General features: G+C 47.7%; 1 protein-coding gene across 1 annotated transcript in view; it reads left to right on the top strand.

The window, feature by feature from the left end:
- Window positions 1-18,570, top strand: part of TENM3 (teneurin transmembrane protein 3) — a 420,001-nt gene that overhangs the window by 289,647 nt on the left and 111,784 nt on the right. The window contains exon 5 of the mRNA XM_015569744.1: window positions 12,451-12,573. Within this exon, the coding sequence (XP_015425230.1) occupies window positions 12,451-12,573 (123 nt within the window). The remainder of the gene's footprint in view (window positions 1-12,450; window positions 12,574-18,570) is intronic.

Genomic DNA, 18,570 nt, shown 5'->3' on the forward strand with positions numbered 1-18,570 from the left:
TCCTGTAAGACCCTCCCCTGTGCGTGTGAAGCCCACATGTCAGTTATCTCAGGGAAAAAATAAACTAAATATATCAATATAAACATATGTATACCATAGAATGTTTAAAATTATAAAGGCGATAAACACATTTTTTAAAAGTATAGAAATCACTGCTGAGGGGCCTGGAGATGCTGTAGGTATTTCCTTTGGGTCTTGTAACCTCATCCTAGACCAGCGATGGCGAACCTTTTGAGCTCGGCGTGTCAGCATTTTGAAAAACCCTAACTTAACTCTGGTGCCGTGTCACATAGAGAAATTTTTTGATCTTTGCAACCATAGTAAAACAAAGACTTATATTTTTGATATTTATTTTATATCTTTAAATACCATTTAACAAAGAAAAATCAACCAAAAAAATGAGTTCCAGAGGTTTGCCATCACTGTCCTAGACCCTTAATCTCATCATGAACTACATCTGTGACTTTACCAAGCTCACTGTGCGATGTAGTTAGTGAGCCTGAGTGAGTTACATCGAATTCGTACACAGAAACTGTGTTAATCAATCACTTCAAATAATCCCAAATTTTACCATCATTTTCTGTTTTTAGAATAAAGATATTTTTAGGCGATTTTTCCTTCTTCAAAGAGAGCCTTTGAGATCTTAGCAGAGAAGCGATGCGAGTTGGCAGCTGGGAAGGTGGCCGCTTACCTTTAGAAAGGGAGACTGGACCCCTCAAGCACCGAGGCCAGGTGGCGGGGGAGCCGCCTCCTGGGGACCAGCGACATTTTGCTTTGAGATAAATGTCCACAGATGTCCCATCAATAGCCATTAGTAATAGTTACGGCCAGTGTGTAACCAAGGGACACTCCTCTCCCTAAGTCACGTCAGTGGGGGGAGCTGGAACCCTGGACGCCTACGGCCTTTGCTCCCTGCTTGGGGGGTGAGGTGGTCAGGGGAGACCCAAGTGACCGTTACCATTCCCGACCGGGTCCCGCAGGTGGTGACGTGGGTGCAGCTCACCCTGCTTCTCTTGAGAAACAGAACTGGGTAAGGGCGACACAGACTAAGTGTTTGTTGGTGAATGAATGACGAACAACAAGCTACATGGATAAGTTGTACCCAGATTTCTAAACGGTCATTGGGTTTATTTAAAATTGCAACTAGACAAATGCACCAGCACCTACACACACACACACACACACACACACACCCCACAGGTCATATTACCTTTCTCAAACCTAAGGGGATAATTTTCTGGATTTTGCCACATTTTAATATACCAACCTCCCGCCAACAATCTCCATATCTCTAGTGGTGGGATCTTTGAATAATGATGGTTTAAGTGCCATAAATTTTCAAAGAATTCTGATTTTCAGGTCTAGTCTACTTTTGTCCAAAGTCAAACCAAGCCGAGGAAAACTTTTGTTCATGAGTCGGTCATCAGCACTCACACGCATCGTCCCCACCCGTGGGCTGAGGCCCTGTGAGCTCTCCGAGCGGGAGAGGTGTCATGAAAGGGAGTCAGTCCCACCAGCCTCTGGATCACGGGATCCGGCTGGAGTACGTACTGGGCTGAGAGCCACTTGACCTCCAAGAGTGGGTGTAATCCTGCCCTGTAATCACAGCCACGGAGCAGAGGTTCCTCACGGGTCATCGACCCTGTGAATGACTGCATTCTGCATTCTGGGTGTTTTTGGAATGTTGTTACGTCCTCTTCCCGCATTCTTTAATGTCGACATCGAAGATCCTCCACCTTCTTGATCACGATGGGCCCCTCTGGGCAGCTCATGGTGATGGTGAACCCTCAGTGCTTCCCATCAGAGAGGAGCACTTCCTTCACCCAGAGAACAGAACCTGGAGACAGGAGGGCGGAGGCAGCATCAGGAGAGCCGTCTGCGGGGGCGGGGGCGGTGGGGATCCCAACTCCCCCGAGGCAGACACAGCCTGCTCTCCACAGGCCTCTCGCGGCCACAGCAGTGACTGGCAGGCAGCTGGGACCCAGTTCCCAAGCAGCACCCTTCACAGAGCGCCTGGGTCCGCACGGTTAAGGAAGAAAACATGCAGCTAAATTTAAAAGTAGATTTTTTAATATTGCTGTTTATGAAAGAATATGAGCCGAATATTCTGGCAGAAGCAAGCCTGCCTGGCTACATGACTGTTAGTCTCAGCAAGATATTTTGACAGCCAGTGTGATTCTCCTTTATTAAGTGACAAATTGCCAAAAGAAGAGAAAGGAAAAATACACAGCATAGAAATAGAAAATATTAGCCACCATTTTTTTTACCTCTTATTTTCTCCCTCCCCCCCCACCCCAGAAAAGAGCTCATACAAGTTATGGTTTAACTTGTTATCTTAAAATACTCAGGGGAGCTTGCTGCATCGGGTGTCCATTGCTTGGAATGTTCGAACACCTTATAGTTGGGATAATTCCCTTCTTCTAATGACAACAAGAGTATGTATTCATGTGAAAGCCTTAAGAAGAAATATTGATGTTAAAACACTATATGTGGGTTAGCAAGGTCGGATCTGTTGATATTATATTAGCCTTAGAGTTAATAACGAATAATAATGGAGTGGAATGCCAGGACGTTGCCTCACACATCCCGTCAGCATGTATGTGAGCACAGCGGGAAACCCAAAACAAAAGCTAATTTATGGAAAACTATGGATTTCTAACGACACCGGAGGCCGGCAGGGGTCCCAGCCTCCACCACACTCCTCACCCAACCTGCTTTCATCTGGCATTGAAACGGGGCTGCATTCCGGAAGCATCTCACATCAAATCATTGCCCCATATTTAAAAAGTATTCTTATATTTTTGTGTAAAATCTAATCATTGCACACGTGCATTATGTATATTTATATATTCATGAAACTAAAACAGAAAACGAAGAAATTTTGTTTTCAAAGCCCAAGGTACCGAGGTAACATATGCACGCAATGATGGTTGGACTTCCTGTAATTATATTTTCATTTTAAAATAAAAACAAAGGAGCAGCCTTTGCATTCAGATACACTGATATCCTTTCTGTGCCGGGTGGGGCTTTTCCGAGGCTCCATGCTTTCGCCTGGGAAATGGCTGCACTTTGACCTACAGCGGCATCTCAGAGCACAGGTCTGGGAGAGCCCTCAGGTCATTCGGCGTAGACATGAGATGTTCCTGTGCATGAGACACAGCGACTCCCCAAACCGCCGCACCAGGTGGAGCCCGAATGGAGATTGGGACCTGCGTCTCTTTTCATACAAACAGAAGGCTCCCCAGACGCCCTGGACAATCTCTGCTAAAACCTGTGCTCTGACCTCTAACCCTCAGATTGGATGGCCTTTTCCTGCACCTTCTGATAACATGTTTTTTAAAAAATATATATATTTTATTGATTTTTTTTACAGAGAGGAAGGGAGAGGAATAGAGAGTTAGAAACATCAATGAGAGAGAAACATTGATCAGCTGCCTCCTGCACACCCCCTACTGGGGATGTGCCCGCAACCAAGGTACATGCCCTTGACCGGAATCAAACCTGGGACCCTTCCGTCCACAGGCTGATGCTCAATCCAGTGAGCCAAACCGGTTAGGGCTGATAACATGTTCTTAACGAATCTTTCTCAGGAAGGGTATGTGGGGGGAATGTGCCACAGTGGACCCCCGAGGTGAATTACAAGAAAGGGAAACCAGACCCAAAGTTGCATGGGTGAATGCTCAAGGCTTTGAAGGCTAAACAACACGGAATTGCAGGCATTTTCTGGATATTTTTTAAGTCGGTTTTTCTTACCAGCTCTGGTTCTCATAGCTCATATTTTTGTCTTTGTGAGAATGTTTGACCTTGTAATGTTCCGCAGCGTTTGGCCAATAATGGCAGTCATGCTAGGAACAGCACTCAGTGGCCAAAACCGGAGTGTGGTCCTCAGGGTGCTGGTGGCCTGAGCTCCCTTCAGGGCCGGGCGGGAGGGTGCCTGCTTCTGTGCCTGCTCCACGCGTCCCCTGGGATGTGCCCCCAGGGTCCTGGCAGATGCTGGGCCTTGGCAGCAGCTGTCCCCTCCCTGCCTCGCATCCATATTTGGCAGGACCAGGCCTGAGAGCGCAGGCTCGCCATGGAAATGACAGCCGCTGTGATAACAGCTCCGTGGCCTGGTCCCCGGAGACACGGTGACATTTTGGCACCTGTCCTCTGACGGGCAGCTGAAAACGGCACTGTGTTCGCTCCTTGGTGCCGTTTAATTTTCTTTAATGACACATTTTGGTTTCAAGTGTTCCACACGCTGGCTCTTGCGTCTCAAGCCAACACATATTGGTTAGAAACAACATCGTGCCCTTTCTTCTGCGGGCAGAGGCGAGATCTGGTGCCACCAGGGCCCTTCATCTCCATCAGCCTGGAAAATGCGAGGAGGGCCGCAGTAATTGCTCTCACCTGCCTGGGCTCGGAGCCTGGAAGAAAAAAATCTTCAGACACTTGCACTGGTAGATCTTTCCAAGCATCCCGTCTCAAAATTATCTCAATTAATGAGTGTTTTTCTCAACGTTTTCTGGCAAAGCCTGCAGAAAGAAACACTGTAAGAGGCTATAGAATGGATGCCTTTGAATTCTGTAGGGAATATTTTCATTTTAAACACATTATAATCCGTTATACTCTAAGAATGCCACCAGCACCCTAAGAAGATGGAACCTAAAGTAAGCTATTTGGCTATTAGTAAAACAGGTGGCAATCGTGACTGATGGGTGAGTATGCACATGAGTCTCTCCTACCGTGCGTACCATGGTGATCTTGTTATCACTGATATGGGTGATCATATAAAATGTATGCTTATTATTTTGTAGTGTAGAGGGCAAATGTCAGCTATTACAACCAATTTAAAAGAGCTGTGCCTGGGAATTATCCTGGAAAGGGTTGAGGGAAGGTGGCAACATACACTCTTGAGCTATGCTGTGTTAGATGGACTACTTTTAAATGGAAATTTTAATTTAAGCATCATAGGCATTTGGAAAAGTATACAGCACGTAAATGGACACAGCCAGGGGAGCCCCACTCCAGGTAGAAAACTGGGATGTTACCCAGCACCCCAGAAGCCCCGAGAATTCGCCCGGCTCCACCGGCTCCCTCTCCCAGCGGGCAGTCAGTCACTCCCGTGACTGGTTCCCACCAGCTGGTAGGTCCTGCTTGTGAACAGTGTGCACGTGGACTTGCCAGGAGCCACGCTTGTTGTGAATGGGTTGTCTGGTGAATAGGTTCTGCTTGTGAGAGATATGCATGCTGCTGCAGCTGGCAGTGGCTGGCCCCTTTCCGTGCTGCGCAGGACCCTTTCCGTGCTGTGTGTGATCCCTTTCCGTGCTGTGTGTGATCCCTTTCCGTGCTGTGTGGGACCCTTTCCGTGCTGTGTGTGATCCCTTTCCGTGCTGTGCGGGGTCCCTTTCCGTGCTGTGCGGGATCCCTTTCCGTGCTGTGTGTGGTCCCTTTCCGTGCTGTGTGTGATCCCTTTCCGTGCTGTGCGGGGTCCCTTTCCGTGCTGTGCGGGATCCCTTTCCGTGCTGTGTGTGATCCCTTTCCGTGCTGTGCGGGATCCCTTTCCGTGCTGTGTGTGGTCCCTTTCCGTGCTGTGTGTGATCCCTTTCCGTGCTGTGCGGGGTCCCTTTCCGTGCTGTGCGGGATCCCTTTCCGTGCTGTGTGTGGTCCCTTTCCGTGCTGTGCGGGATCCCTTTCCGTGCTGTGTGTGGTCCCTTTCCGTGCTGTGTGTGATCCCTTTCCGTGCTGTGCGGGGTCCCTTTCCGTGCTGTGCGGGATCCCTTTCCGTGCTGTGTGTGGTCCCTTTCCGTGCTGTGCGGGATCCCTTTCCGTGCTGTGTGTGGTCCCTTTCCGTGCTGTGTGTGATCCCTTTCCGTGCTGTGCGGGGTCCCTTTCCGTGCTGTGCGGGATCCCTTTCCGTGCTGTGTGTGGTCCCTTTCCGTGCTGTGCGGGATCCCTTTCCGTGCTGTGTGTGGTCCCTTTCCGTGCTGTGTGTGATCCCTTTCCGTGCTGTGCGGGGTCCCTTTCCGTGCTGTGCGGGATCCCTTTCCGTGCTGTGTGTGGTCCCTTTCCGTGCTGTGCGGGATCCCTTTCCGTGCTGTGTGTGGTCCCTTTCCGTGCTGTGTGTGATCCCTTTCCGTGCTGTGCGGGGTCCCTTTCCGTGCTGTGCGGGATCCCTTTCCGTGCTGTGTGTGGTCCCTTTCCGTGCTGTGCGGGATCCCTTTCCGTGCTGTGTGTGGTCCCTTTCCGTGCTGTGTGTGATCCCTTTCCGTGCTGTGCGGGGTCCCTTTCCGTGCTGTGCGGGATCCCTTTCCGTGCTGTGTGTGATCCCTTTCCGTGCTGTGTGTGTGCGTCATTTATGTGTAATGTTTGGTTCACACTTTTCATCTTTACTTATATGGTTCTTACTTTAGAACAACTGTAAAATCTTCAATCATGGGTCACTCAGTCTCTGATATCAACTGGAAATGCTGATTTAAGAGGCTCAGGAGAACGTGCTGTGCGGGACCCCTTTCCATGCTGTGTGTGATCCCTTTCCATGCTGTGTGGGATCCCTTTGCATTGCTGTGCGGAAGGCCATTGATGACTTCACTATAAGATGTGAATCCGCTCACTGCTGGCTGCATCGGGGTAGTTTCCCGTCTGGGGCTTTTATAGTTAACGCTTCTGCGAACATTGTTGGTTGCCTTTGGGTGCTGTGTGTGCATGTTTCTATAGGGGATGTAGGCAGACTTTTGAAATCAGTGGGGACTTCAGCCACCGTTTCTAAGATTTTTAATATAGAGGAAATACAATTCAGTTCCAGACAAGCAATTTACCAATAATCTTGCAAAATGCAACCATTTATAGTTGGTAAATATCTTGTATGTAGAAGCCAATTTTAGCCAATGAATAACTTCTGATTATACTTGCTGCTATCAATTTGTGTTAAATTTTTTAAATTTTCCTTAATGTGAACTCTCAATTTTCATTCAATACACTTCTGATAAGTAGGAAAGCAGCACAGTGTAAATAACGGAACCTGAAATTGGGTCAGGAATCTGGTATCACGCGTCCTCTTACACAGTAAGTTTTAAAGACATTGGGCGACTCACCCTCTCTGCCTGTGTATCATCCTCACACAGTGGGGACAGTGGTCCTCATCACATGCACATTGTTGAGAGATAATAGGCTTCAGGGTGTTTTAAATCTGAAAAGCACAGATAGACATAGAATAGCATCGCTAGCATCCACAGTTCCGCTCTTACTCAGATAACATTTAAGATATGAATACAGCCCTGCCCCATTAAAATCTCCTAAAACTATGTGGAAATAACAATATAAAACTACAAAACATAATATCATAAACTTTTTAAAGATTAAATCTACACAAATACTATTTCTAAAACTTTAATAAGATGGTGTTTACTTAGGTAATTTTTAAATTGTTGTTTTAAGACTCTGGGTTAACCACAGTATCCTGCTTCATCATCATCATCATCATCATATTATTGTAAAATTTCTTTTAGGACAATAGAAGTATATGGGAAAGTACTTGTATGGAAGGACAGTGCCTGGGATGCACACATGTGATCTTTGCCCCCTCGCCCCACACACTGTCTCTGCCCTGGGTTCCCAGACCCCGGAGAGAAGCTATGTCCAGCCCATGGCCTCGGGGAAGTCCCATCTCACTTCCTTCCCTGTGGTTTCACTCTGAAACCCTGGGGTGGAAGGGACAGGAGTGCTGTGATATGACCTTTGTTCTCAGAAGGTCTGGGTTCAAGGTCAAGATCCTCTGCTCACTTGTTTGGAACCTTAAACTCTCAAAAAAAGCCTCAGTTTTCTGAGACTTAACATGAAAAAAAATAATATCCACTATTGGTGGGGTCTTTGTGAAGATTAAATGAGAGAATGCAGGTCACAGCAGCACAGCACTTAACACAGAGCAGGTGTTGGTGACGGTTTTATTTTTGTGATATTGCACCACGGTGTTCTCACTGCGGCTCGGACAACGGGTCTGTGGCTGACAGATGCCTGGTTCTGCTGCCAGTCCGGTTCTTCCCACCTCGGCTATCAGCCCAGGGGTGAGGGACCCGGAGCGCACACGGCACCCAGCCACATCCGTTTGTGTTTTCCTTATTATGGCTTGATTTGTCTTCTGTTGTTTCAGTCTCAAATCCATCAGCGGCACTAGGGCGGCGTGTAAAAGCATCCCTTTCATCTCCCAGCTCTGTGAACTGTTCCACTGAAGACACACAGGGATAACAGGCTTTGAACATACCTGGCAATTTAGAAGTTTTGTCTTAAAGAAGCTGAGAAGGTCTAACTGGTGTTAGAAACTTCAGTTCTTTAAATGTAGAATTTATTTTGTCACACTGCAACTTTTTTTAACAGCGTATTGATTTTTAGAGAGAGAGAGGGGGAAGGAGGTGGATAGAGAGAGGGAAGCATTGATCAGCTGCCTCCTGCACACCCCCTACCAGGGATGGAGCCCACAACCAGGACTGGTGCCCTTGACCAGGAATCGCACCTGCAACCTCCTGATGCGTGGCATGACACCCAACCAACTTAGCCACACCGGCCAGGGCACAGCCTCTTTTTCACACGTTGTAAGGGTGGTGTAGTAGGCACCTCAGAGTGAACTAGGCAGCCCTCCCTGGTTTTTGCATCAGGGGTCTTAACACCACTGCTTGGACCTCTCGTTTTGTCATCTTGCTCTTGTTCAGACTTGAAATACCATCGTTCTGAGATGTTCATTTTCCATCTCTGCTCTTCCTGCCTCTAGATCAGCACCCGTATCTCCAGTGTTGACTTCTTGGGCTTGTTCCTTGTTGCATAAGCCTCCTCAGAGTTTTCTCCAAATTTAACGTTTTCTTGACTCTTTGTTGTGACAATATCTCTAGTTGCATGTGTCCTCTCTTCAGGAGGTGGGCTCCTGCCTGCGTGGCCTTCTCATAGACAGATAATATTTTCAGTTAGACTCCCAGCTTCTTCTGACACTCGCCCCACTCCCTCCGGTCAGTCCTGCGTCAGCCAGGGATCCGCGGTACCACCTTGAAGGTTGGGAGCATAGGCCTCCCTGGGGGTTCACGTCTGCCCTCCGGCTCGGGTGAGGCAGGGGTGTTCTCATCCTTCTTCATCTTCATCTACAGATGGGTTTTATTTCACTAAGTTTCTCTGTGTCTGCCGAGACATTGCATGCCATGTTACTGGCCGGTGCTTAGTAATTTCTGGAGCATTTTGGCTTTTTTTAAAAAATATATTTTATTGAGTTTTTACAGAGAGGAAAGGAGAGAGATAGAGAGCCAGAAACATCAATGAGAGAGAAACATCGACCAGCTGCCTCCTGCACACTCCCCACTGGGGATGTGCCCGCAACCAAGGTACATGCCCCTGACCAGAATCGAACCTGGGACCTCTCAGTCCGCAGGCCGACGCTCTATCCGCTGAGCCAAAGCGGTTTCGGCAAGGAGCATTTTGACTTTTATGACTTCGTTGTCTCTACCCTACTCTCTCTCTCCTCTTTTCTTTTTCTCTCTCACACTGCCTTTGGCGTGAATCTCCCTAACACTCTGAGTTTGTATAAATATCTTAAATGACACATCGTAAGTGTCAAGAGCTTCACTAAAAATTCCAACCAGCAATATTTTCAAAGCACATACTATTCTAAGACCAGACAACCTTGGCCTCTGTTTTCAGTGCAGTGTGAAACAGGATGTACTATTAGTGGGTATGGTTCTCATTAGATGATGTCTTGAGTAGAACTGAAGTCCCATTTTATGGAGATTTTCTATAATGAATGTATATAATAAGATGTTGCCCATCTGGCAGAAAATAAAATAGGTCTCCAAACATAAACATAACATTACTTTTAATACTTGACTTCTGTGTATGATCCATGGATTATCTCTCCTCTTCAAAGTCTGTTAAAGCCAATAAGACGAGCTAATCTGTAAGAGGACTTTTTGTGCTCCATGAGAGCACACGGTAATGACACGTTATTTTGTGTGAGAGCCTTGACCCTATTGGGTAGTTATTGTTGCTCCACCAAGTGTCTGTCAGACCTTTACTCTGTGCCCAAGTATCTCCCACTGTTTGATTCAAAACTTGCAGAAATATCTGAAGCTTGACAGACGTATGACATGCTCAGTGTTTAGAAAGCTCTTGACATTTTGCCACTCAAACCCTACATAGTCTAATGCAAAAATGACATACGAAGTCATACCTCTTTACCCATTGACAATCTGTAAATTCAAGCATTCCATGACCTATGTCTTAATCCTTGAAAAATCAGAGTCTAAAAGAAACTGCCGGCAGACTGGGGTTGAAGCAAGGAGCATACGTGTAAACATTGGTTACAGATACACAGGGTAGGTGTAGCTACGTTGGTATCTGTGTCTGGTATATTTCTTACTAGATCATGATTTCATATCAGGTATCGGAACAGGAAAATGGGAGACTGGTCATGGAAGGTCCCCAAACTGTTGAATCTTTTTTAAAAAATCCAATCAATTATACATAATACGGGGGGACTTTCACTCACTATTTTTCATATACCCTAAGGCAATCAAATAATGAATAAAATAGTGCTCTTGTCTTAGCCACTTATGTATTTGTTTTCTATTTATTAAATTTTCCTTTGAATAAATATATATTTTTATACACAAGTGTTTTCTTAGATTTTAAAACCTCAGGAAATAAAATCGTTTATTTGACAGATATTTATCAAGACCCACTAGGTAGTCCAGCCAGCGTGGCTCAGGGGTTGAGCACTGATCTATAAACCAGGAGGTCATGGTTCAATTCCCAGTCAGGGAATGTGCCCAGGTTGCAGGCTCATTCCCCAGTGTGGGGCATCTAGGAGGCAGTTGATCAGTGATTCTCATCATTGATGTTTCTCTATCTCCCTCTCCCTTTCTCTCTGAAATCAATAAAAATATTTTTAAAAACCTACTGGGTATCAGGCACTGTGTAAGGAAAATGAGATACAAAAGTGAATGAACAGTCATGGGAAAGATGCTTCATCCAGTCGTGCAGCTTCCCCAGGAAGTGGGCACCTCCCACCTGAGGGAGGTGCAGGGATTTCACAGGGGAGGGGACACGTTGCAGTCAGAGGGACTGTTACCTTGAGAGGTACCGTGGTTGGTCAGGTGACTTCCAGTAGCTCAGTCATCTGGGGTAAAGGATAAATAAATGAAATGCCTCTACACAAAGAACTGTCCTGCTGCCCTCCATCTGCACTGCCTAGGAAGTTCACACCAATTACATAAGGTCGGGCAGTCAGCCTCACTGTTTAAGTAAACCTAATGTTTACCAACATTACGTCATTGGTGCAGGGTTAAATCCTCGATTGAGGACAGAGCCAGAGTTTGTACACTGTGCCAACATAATTGTGTTACTACGTATATCGGATGTTATTAAATAATACATAACAATTTTAATTCGATTTAGAAATGTATAACTATATAACTTATAGTTATCTTTTCTAAATCTTTTAAACAAAGTTAGTCAACAACATTTTTACAATTTATGAGATTACTAGCGGCCTGGTGCAGGACATTTGTGCATTGGTACAGGGTGGGGTCCCTCAGCCCCACCTGTGCCCTCTCCCAGTCTGGGACCCATCAGGGGATGTCCTACTGCCAGCTTAGGCTCGTTCCCCGGTCCTTAGTGCTTCCACAGAGGCGAGAGGTTCCCACCACCACCTCTGTGCTTGCCAGCCATGAGCCCAGCTTCTGGCTCAGTGGCGCTCCCCCTGTGGGAGTGCACTGGCCACCAGGGGACAGCTCCTACGTTGAGTGCCCCCTGGTGTTCAGTGCACATCATAGCAACCAGTGGTTCCGCTGTTCGGTTGATTTGCATATTAGGGTTTTATTATATAGGATCACACTCACACAGAAATTCTCCAGGAAGCTACCTGACAGATATACAGGCAGCTTGATCTGGATCATTGCTGAGTTATACTATAAAGTCATCTTAAATTTAGATTATTAAAATATTCTATTTTGTGCACCAGTATCCATTCTGATCATTTCATATACCAGCTAATTCATCTGGGAGCCCAGTTTTTAGTTTTACCTTAATCCAGTGAATATATCTCTTGAGAACCTATAGGTTTTACGGTTTTACAACAAAGTGTTATGCACGTGAGAGTGGCCTGTGGTCACGCAATTGGGCAGGTGCTGCTATGAGCACCCACCACTTAGTTCAGGGGTGGAGTGGATGGAACTCCGACAAAGCAGAGAGGGTAATTGTTCTTGCCGAGGAGTGTCCTGGTACAATTAATGGAGAAACATCACACACTATTGCAGTGCTGCGTATGTACCTATCGCCACCCGTTGCATTTGTGTATGGGATTGCTTGTTTTCTGATCTTTATCATGCAGTTACCCTTGGTGTTGCATTGTAACTCTACGTGACTTGTTAACATGTTTGCCATTGGCGTTGCAGCAAAAGTAGCAGCCCTTTAACCAGCCTCTGTCCTTCCCCCCAGCAATGCATCTCTTCGGCCTCAACTGGCAGCTCCAGCAGACAGAAAACGACACGTTTGAAAACGGAAAGGTGAACTCGGACACCGTGCCCACACACACTGTGGCGCTGCCTTCTGGCGACAGCGGTAAGGCAGAGAGTCGCGTGGCCTGTGTGTTTCTGTGAACATCTCTTGCCATACATTTGTCTTTACCCAGTTTTATGTGGAAGAGAGAAAAGGTTTTGAAATTACCGATGTCGTATTTGAAGGAGCAGTTTTTATTCATTTACTTGAACAATTGAAAATGTACACTTTATTATGGGAATAATACTGTGTGCCTTCTGGTTAGACAGCGAGGCCTTCCCACCTTTCCCTCCTGCAGTTGTGTATTTTGTTTTAATTTTACTCTGAAAATAGATTATAACTTAGCGTCTCATCACTATTTCCTTGGGTATCTGACGCTTTCTTCACTCAGCGACTGTGTGGCATTGGAATACTATGTTAGTTTTGATAGGAAAGCTTTTAAGCACAGCACACACTAAAGGATTATAATGTATTGCCCTTTCTTTAACCTTCATAAGCTTGCACTCTGACCTGACAGGCCTGCAGATCAATTGACTCTGAATTAAAAATGGAATTTAAGAGGTTGTAGCTAATTTTTTTCAACATAAACACCCAGAATGCTATGTTTCATTTTTCCGGCATAAACACGTAGGAAAATGTATTCATGTGTGTGCATATTTACATTATGCGTGCCTGTCTGTTGTTTTTATATATGTTTGTGGTATGTAGATATGTCTTGGCATTTGACATCCTCTGACTTTTTGCAAAAATGTCGTAATACTTTATATCTCAGAGCCACCAGAATACAACACCTATTGCCACGTGATGAATATGTCGTCTTCCTCTAAGCATCTCCCTGGTGTGTCTTCCACTTCTTTCTTTTTATGTTTGTATTCTGCTTCCACATCAGCTAGGTGCCCCTCGTGGGGCAGGTTCCCTGCAAGGTTAAAAAGAAGCTACTGTATCTTTATATAGAACATACTTGCTTATCCTATATAATAAAAGGCTAATATGCAAATTGTCCCTTCAACCGGGAGTTTGACCAGAGTTCAACCAGGGGGTGGGGCATATATCTGTTGTGGTTTACATGGACTGCGACTGATGCTCTTGTTGTATTTTTGTTCTTTGCTTTCCCATCTTCTGTTTTATTTTAACAATAATACTTTGTGACGCTTCTCTTCTCTCTCTGAGAGGCTGAGGAATTTGACAAGATCTTCATGGTAATAATAAATACCCCATCCCATCCCTGTAGGAGGCCTTTTGACACCAAGTTCTGCATGTCCCCAAAGTCTAAGCTGGTGATTGAGACGACACCACACCTGAGGAAAACGGGCAGATTACCGAGGAGGGAACCCATCTTTCCTCGTTAAAAGTGTCGATGGGAAATTTCCATGAAATAAAATACAGTTACTTATGCAGTTGTTTTAGGCAGTGATGACACACATATGAATATATCGAGTAACTACACAGAAATTAATAGTATTTATTTCTGGTTTATATAGATTGAAATTTAGATGTTCTCGTAGCACTTATTAATCACACATGTAGGGGACTTTATCCACTGAATATACTAAAAAGGGAAATGTTTATTGTAAATGTTTTATTTAAGAAGACACACACCCTAACCATTTATTTGTTGCGACTGAACTGAAGCAGACAGGCATGCCTCAGAGAGCGGCGGGTCCAGTCCCTTCCCTGGTGCTGGACTGAGATTTTGCCAGGAGCCTCTGCTCGGATCCGCAGGCCTCGGCTCCCAGAAGCCCACATGCAGACCTGGCTCCTTCCCCAGACTCTGTACCCTGGTCCAATGGTTCAGACCTGCAGGAAAAAGTAGGGCAGCCCGGGAAAGCCTGTCCGGGGTCCCAGCAGCCCCAGGGGTTTGGAAGAACATCCTATAACTGTGGCTTTAGAAAGCGCTCTGGAGCTGATGGGCTTCTAAACTACACACCACGATGCAGGGAGATGCTACTGTATCAAAAGCACAAATGCATCCACATATCCGTGTGTTTCCCAGGATAGCCCATCCTCCCTGTGGGGCATGCACCTGGGTGTTCTGTTTTATGGTCTCTCCCATTCCTACAAACGCCAGTTGGAACTCACTCGGAGGACTTCACAATTCACAAAGGATGTGCTCCACCATCTCAAACACACAGCTGTGGCTCCTCTTCTGTGAGGGGCTGTAGGTACCCACGTGCCCTGGAGGCACCGCGTGCAGTGACATGTGCCATGGAACAGCCATGTGCTCATGGGCAGGTACCTTCTTCCTCACCGCCCAGGTACGGAGCAGACAGCGATGCCTCAGTACTCGTAGGTGCTGCAAAGCTGATCCCCCAGCCGCCAGCCAGACTAGGGCATCTGCCGGAATTCCTCTGTGTCTGGGCTCAGTACTTGTTCAAATCACAGTCACTAGTGTATTTTTATTTTTTCTGGAATAGCCAAAAAAACTACACTGAAAGGAATCTTATTTTCATTTTTCCAAGTAAAGATTCTTGGTATCTATCTCTTAAATATGTATAGTCCTGGGTGCAGGGGGCCTGAGGGGCTCTATTTGCAAGAAGGAAGCACCTCACAAACACCGCTGCTGTCTCCAGGATGGACCCACAGCGTCCCTCACCACTTCAGCTTCCCGAGCTTTGCACCTCATTTCTAGAAGTTCTAGCTCACACCCATAAAGCAGGCCTGAGCCTCCTGAGCAAAGCTCACCGGAGAATAACTGTGCTGAGCGTCATGAGCAGATTGCTTTCAGCTTCTAAATGCCATCCTCTCATTATGTAGCCTGGTTCTTATAACGACAAGTAGAGGCCCGGTCCACGGATTCGTGCACATTGAAAGTAAATTAATTGGAAGGTGGCCGCAGGGCAGGACTGGGCGAGAGGGGCCGGACATGCCCTGGAGCCAACCTCCCGTGGACCCTCCCCAGGCAGCTGCACCTGGGGTGGTGCTGGGGCTCAAAGGGCGTCTGCGGAATGAGTGGGGTCCCTCAGCCTGGCCTGTGGGGATCAGGCCGAAACCGGCTCTCCAACATCCCCCGAGGGGCCCCGGATTGCAAGAGGGCGGTTCTCGGGTGACGCACCCCGGAATCTGGCTCCCTCCTCTCTGGGTCCGGGTGCGTCACCCGAGAACCACAGCTGCCAAGCCACCGCAGCTCGGCAGCTCCTGTGTTGAGCGTCTGCCCCCTGGTGGTCAGTGAGCATCATAGGTACCCTGGCGACGGTCAGACGGTCGCTTAGGCTTTTATATATACGTAGATTCCCAGGCACAACCTTGGTGCTACGCGTTCAGTAAACGCCCTGCTTGCTTTTAAGCGAAGTCCAAAGGCACTTTATTATTTAAAGAAGAACGTCTGCCCTGTGCCAGGGGCCTTTACTGATTATCCCTGAGACCTCCTTAGACTGCAGATTGCAGGGAGGAGGTCAGAGGCACCAGCCTCCGGAGACCTGAGGGAAGTGGGTGGGAACAGAGTGTTTAGCTCCAACACCAGTCTCCTTCCAGAAACGGCAGTTACTCCCCTGGACCAAGGAGTTCAGTCAGCCTAATGCGCTGGGAAGAACCACACAGGCCTCCGTTCCAGTGGTAGCTCCTGCATTAATTTAGTTTGTAACCCTGAGCAAGTCACTTAACCTCTGTGAGCCTCCCTTTCCTCGCACGTAAAGAGGGAGCAATCATGCCCGTCTCCTGGCTCACCAGCTCCCACCGTCTGGCAGCCCTACTCTGTGCCCCTTGCAAATTCTTCCGCATTTCTTACCAGTTATTCAGAATCTTCCTGCTGCACCCGTCAGCTTTCTCAGCTGATGGCCTTGCCTCCTATTCAACAGCAACCGCCGCAAAAGAAGCGGAAGCCTTCAGAGGGAGCCCTCTTACAGCCCTCCAGGCCTCTGTGTGTCTGGGTGTTTTCTTTCATCCAAGTCTCAACTTCCCATGGCTCTTGATCCCATCCTGTACTTCAGATGTCCCCACTCTACTTGAATATCCAGTCAGCGCTGGAACATTCTGAGGCCACTCGCCATCTCCAGAAGATCCATACAGAGACCCTCAAGCTGCCCCCTAGGCCAGCTCCACCCTGTCTCTCTCTTCTCCCCTGCAGCCAGCCTTCTGGAACAGCGGGTGCTGAGTCAGGATTTACCGCCCGCGCACCCCTGCTCCAGCCTGGCCCCTTTCTCGTGGCTGTCCTCCGCCCGCCACTCACACAGCTGATGCCTTCCAGGGTCACCCGGCGCCATGTCAGAGGCACCAATGACTGCCCCTCTGTCTTTGTAGCGTGTAACAGTTAACCCACCCCTCCTCATTGAAGTGGTCTTTCCCCTTTGCCTCTCTGACACCACGTTCACGCGCTTCCTTCCTGACTGTTCGGCAGGGACGTTTCAGTTTGTCCAGTGACTCATCTTCCTCTACCCGACCCATCATCATGGCTGTTCTCTGGGTTCTGCTCTCTTCAAAGTATACCCACGCCGGGTTCCCTCCCCCACTCCTCTGGCTCCAGCGGCCTTCCGTGTGCTGCGCTGCAGGCCGTGAGCTCCCAGGTCAGTAAGTGCAGCCTAGACCCCGCTCCTCGAGCCCGGACATCAACCCCATGAACCTGACCAGGGAACTTTGGAACACGTCCCCCCCCTGGCCTCGCTGTGTCTGCAGCTGAACGCACCCCCGGCTTTGGTCATCAGCTCCTGCACAGCCAGCCGCACCCAAACTCAGTGGCATCACAGATCAGTGTGTGGTCGTCTCTCACGGTTCTGCAGATTGACAAGGCAGCTCTTGGGTTTTCGCTTGGGTCTCTCGTGCAGCTGCTTCCAGCTGCCAGCGGGTCTCTTTGAGAGCTTCCCTGAGCTGGATCAGCAGCAGCCCATCCTCACAGCTGGCAGTCGCTGCTCCCTGTCGGCTCCACGGTGGCTGTCGGCTGGAGCACCTGAGCCTGGCCTTCTGTGTGTCTGGGGCTTCTCAGAGCATAGCCGGTGGTTCCAAAGAATCATGTCCAAGAGGGATCGTTCACAGAAACAGTTTTCTAGGATATTGGACGTTCTCGGGTGTCCCTTCCATCACAACCTGTCCGTCAGAAAATTCAGTGAGGTCAGCCCAGGTTCATAGAAAGGAGAATTAGCCCGGCAGGCCTGGCTCAGTGGTTGAGCGTCAACCTAGGAACCAGGAGGTCTCAGTTCGATTCCCAGTTAAGACACATGCCCAGGTTGTGGGCTCCATCCCCAGTGGGTGTTGTGCAGGAGACAGCTGATCAGTGATTCTCTGTCATCATTGATGTTTCTTTCTATCTTGCTCTCTCTCTCCCTTCCTCTCTGAAATCACTAAAAATGTTTTTATAAAAACCTTCCCTTCTTGACTGGGGAAATGGCAAGGGCACATTTTATAAAGGCATGGGGGGTAGACGATGTGGTGGCCATCTTTGGAAAACACTCCAATTGGCCTCTCTTCAGGGCTTTCTGTGTCAACAAGTGGCATCACCATGCACCTGGTTACCTAGGCCAGAAGCTTCACTTCCCACATTCAGTCAGTCACCGAGTCCTGTCAATTCTAACTCCAAAGTATCTCCCGGATCCCATGGTCTCTCACCTGGATCATAGGAGCCACTTTCCATCTGGAATGTATGTCTTTAGTCTCGCCCATCCATTCTTCAGAGACAAATCTGAGCTACCAATACCCTGCCTGACCCCCTTCAGTGGCCTAGATTCTGACCTGATGCCTTTGGGTGACCTACAGAGCTCTCCGCGAGTGGCCATGCATGGCCCTGTGCCATCATTCAGAAACAGTGTAGCCGAGAGAGAGACCAGACCACCTGGTTTCATGTCCTTGTTCTGACCGTTAATGCCTTTGTGGCTGGTTACAGTTCCATCGCCTCTTTGTGCCTGTTTTCTCATCAGTTAGAGCGGTGTTGCGGATTCATTGTAAATACCCAAAATGGTGTGCAGTACCTAGTAAGTGCCTGGAAAATGCCGGTGATGATTCATATTCCTAGTTAATGTATGCCTTCTTTTTCCTGCTCTGTCCTATGATTTTTGCATAGTTACTGGCATGTAATAGGTGCGCAACAAGAATGTGTTGAGTGAGTAAATGAAAATAGCATGGCCAAGCGATAGA

The sequence above is a fragment of the Myotis davidii genome, unplaced genomic scaffold (assembly GCF_000327345.1).
Source record: "Myotis davidii unplaced genomic scaffold, ASM32734v1 scaffold184, whole genome shotgun sequence".
NCBI classification, from domain to species: Eukaryota; Metazoa; Chordata; class Mammalia; order Chiroptera; family Vespertilionidae; genus Myotis; species Myotis davidii.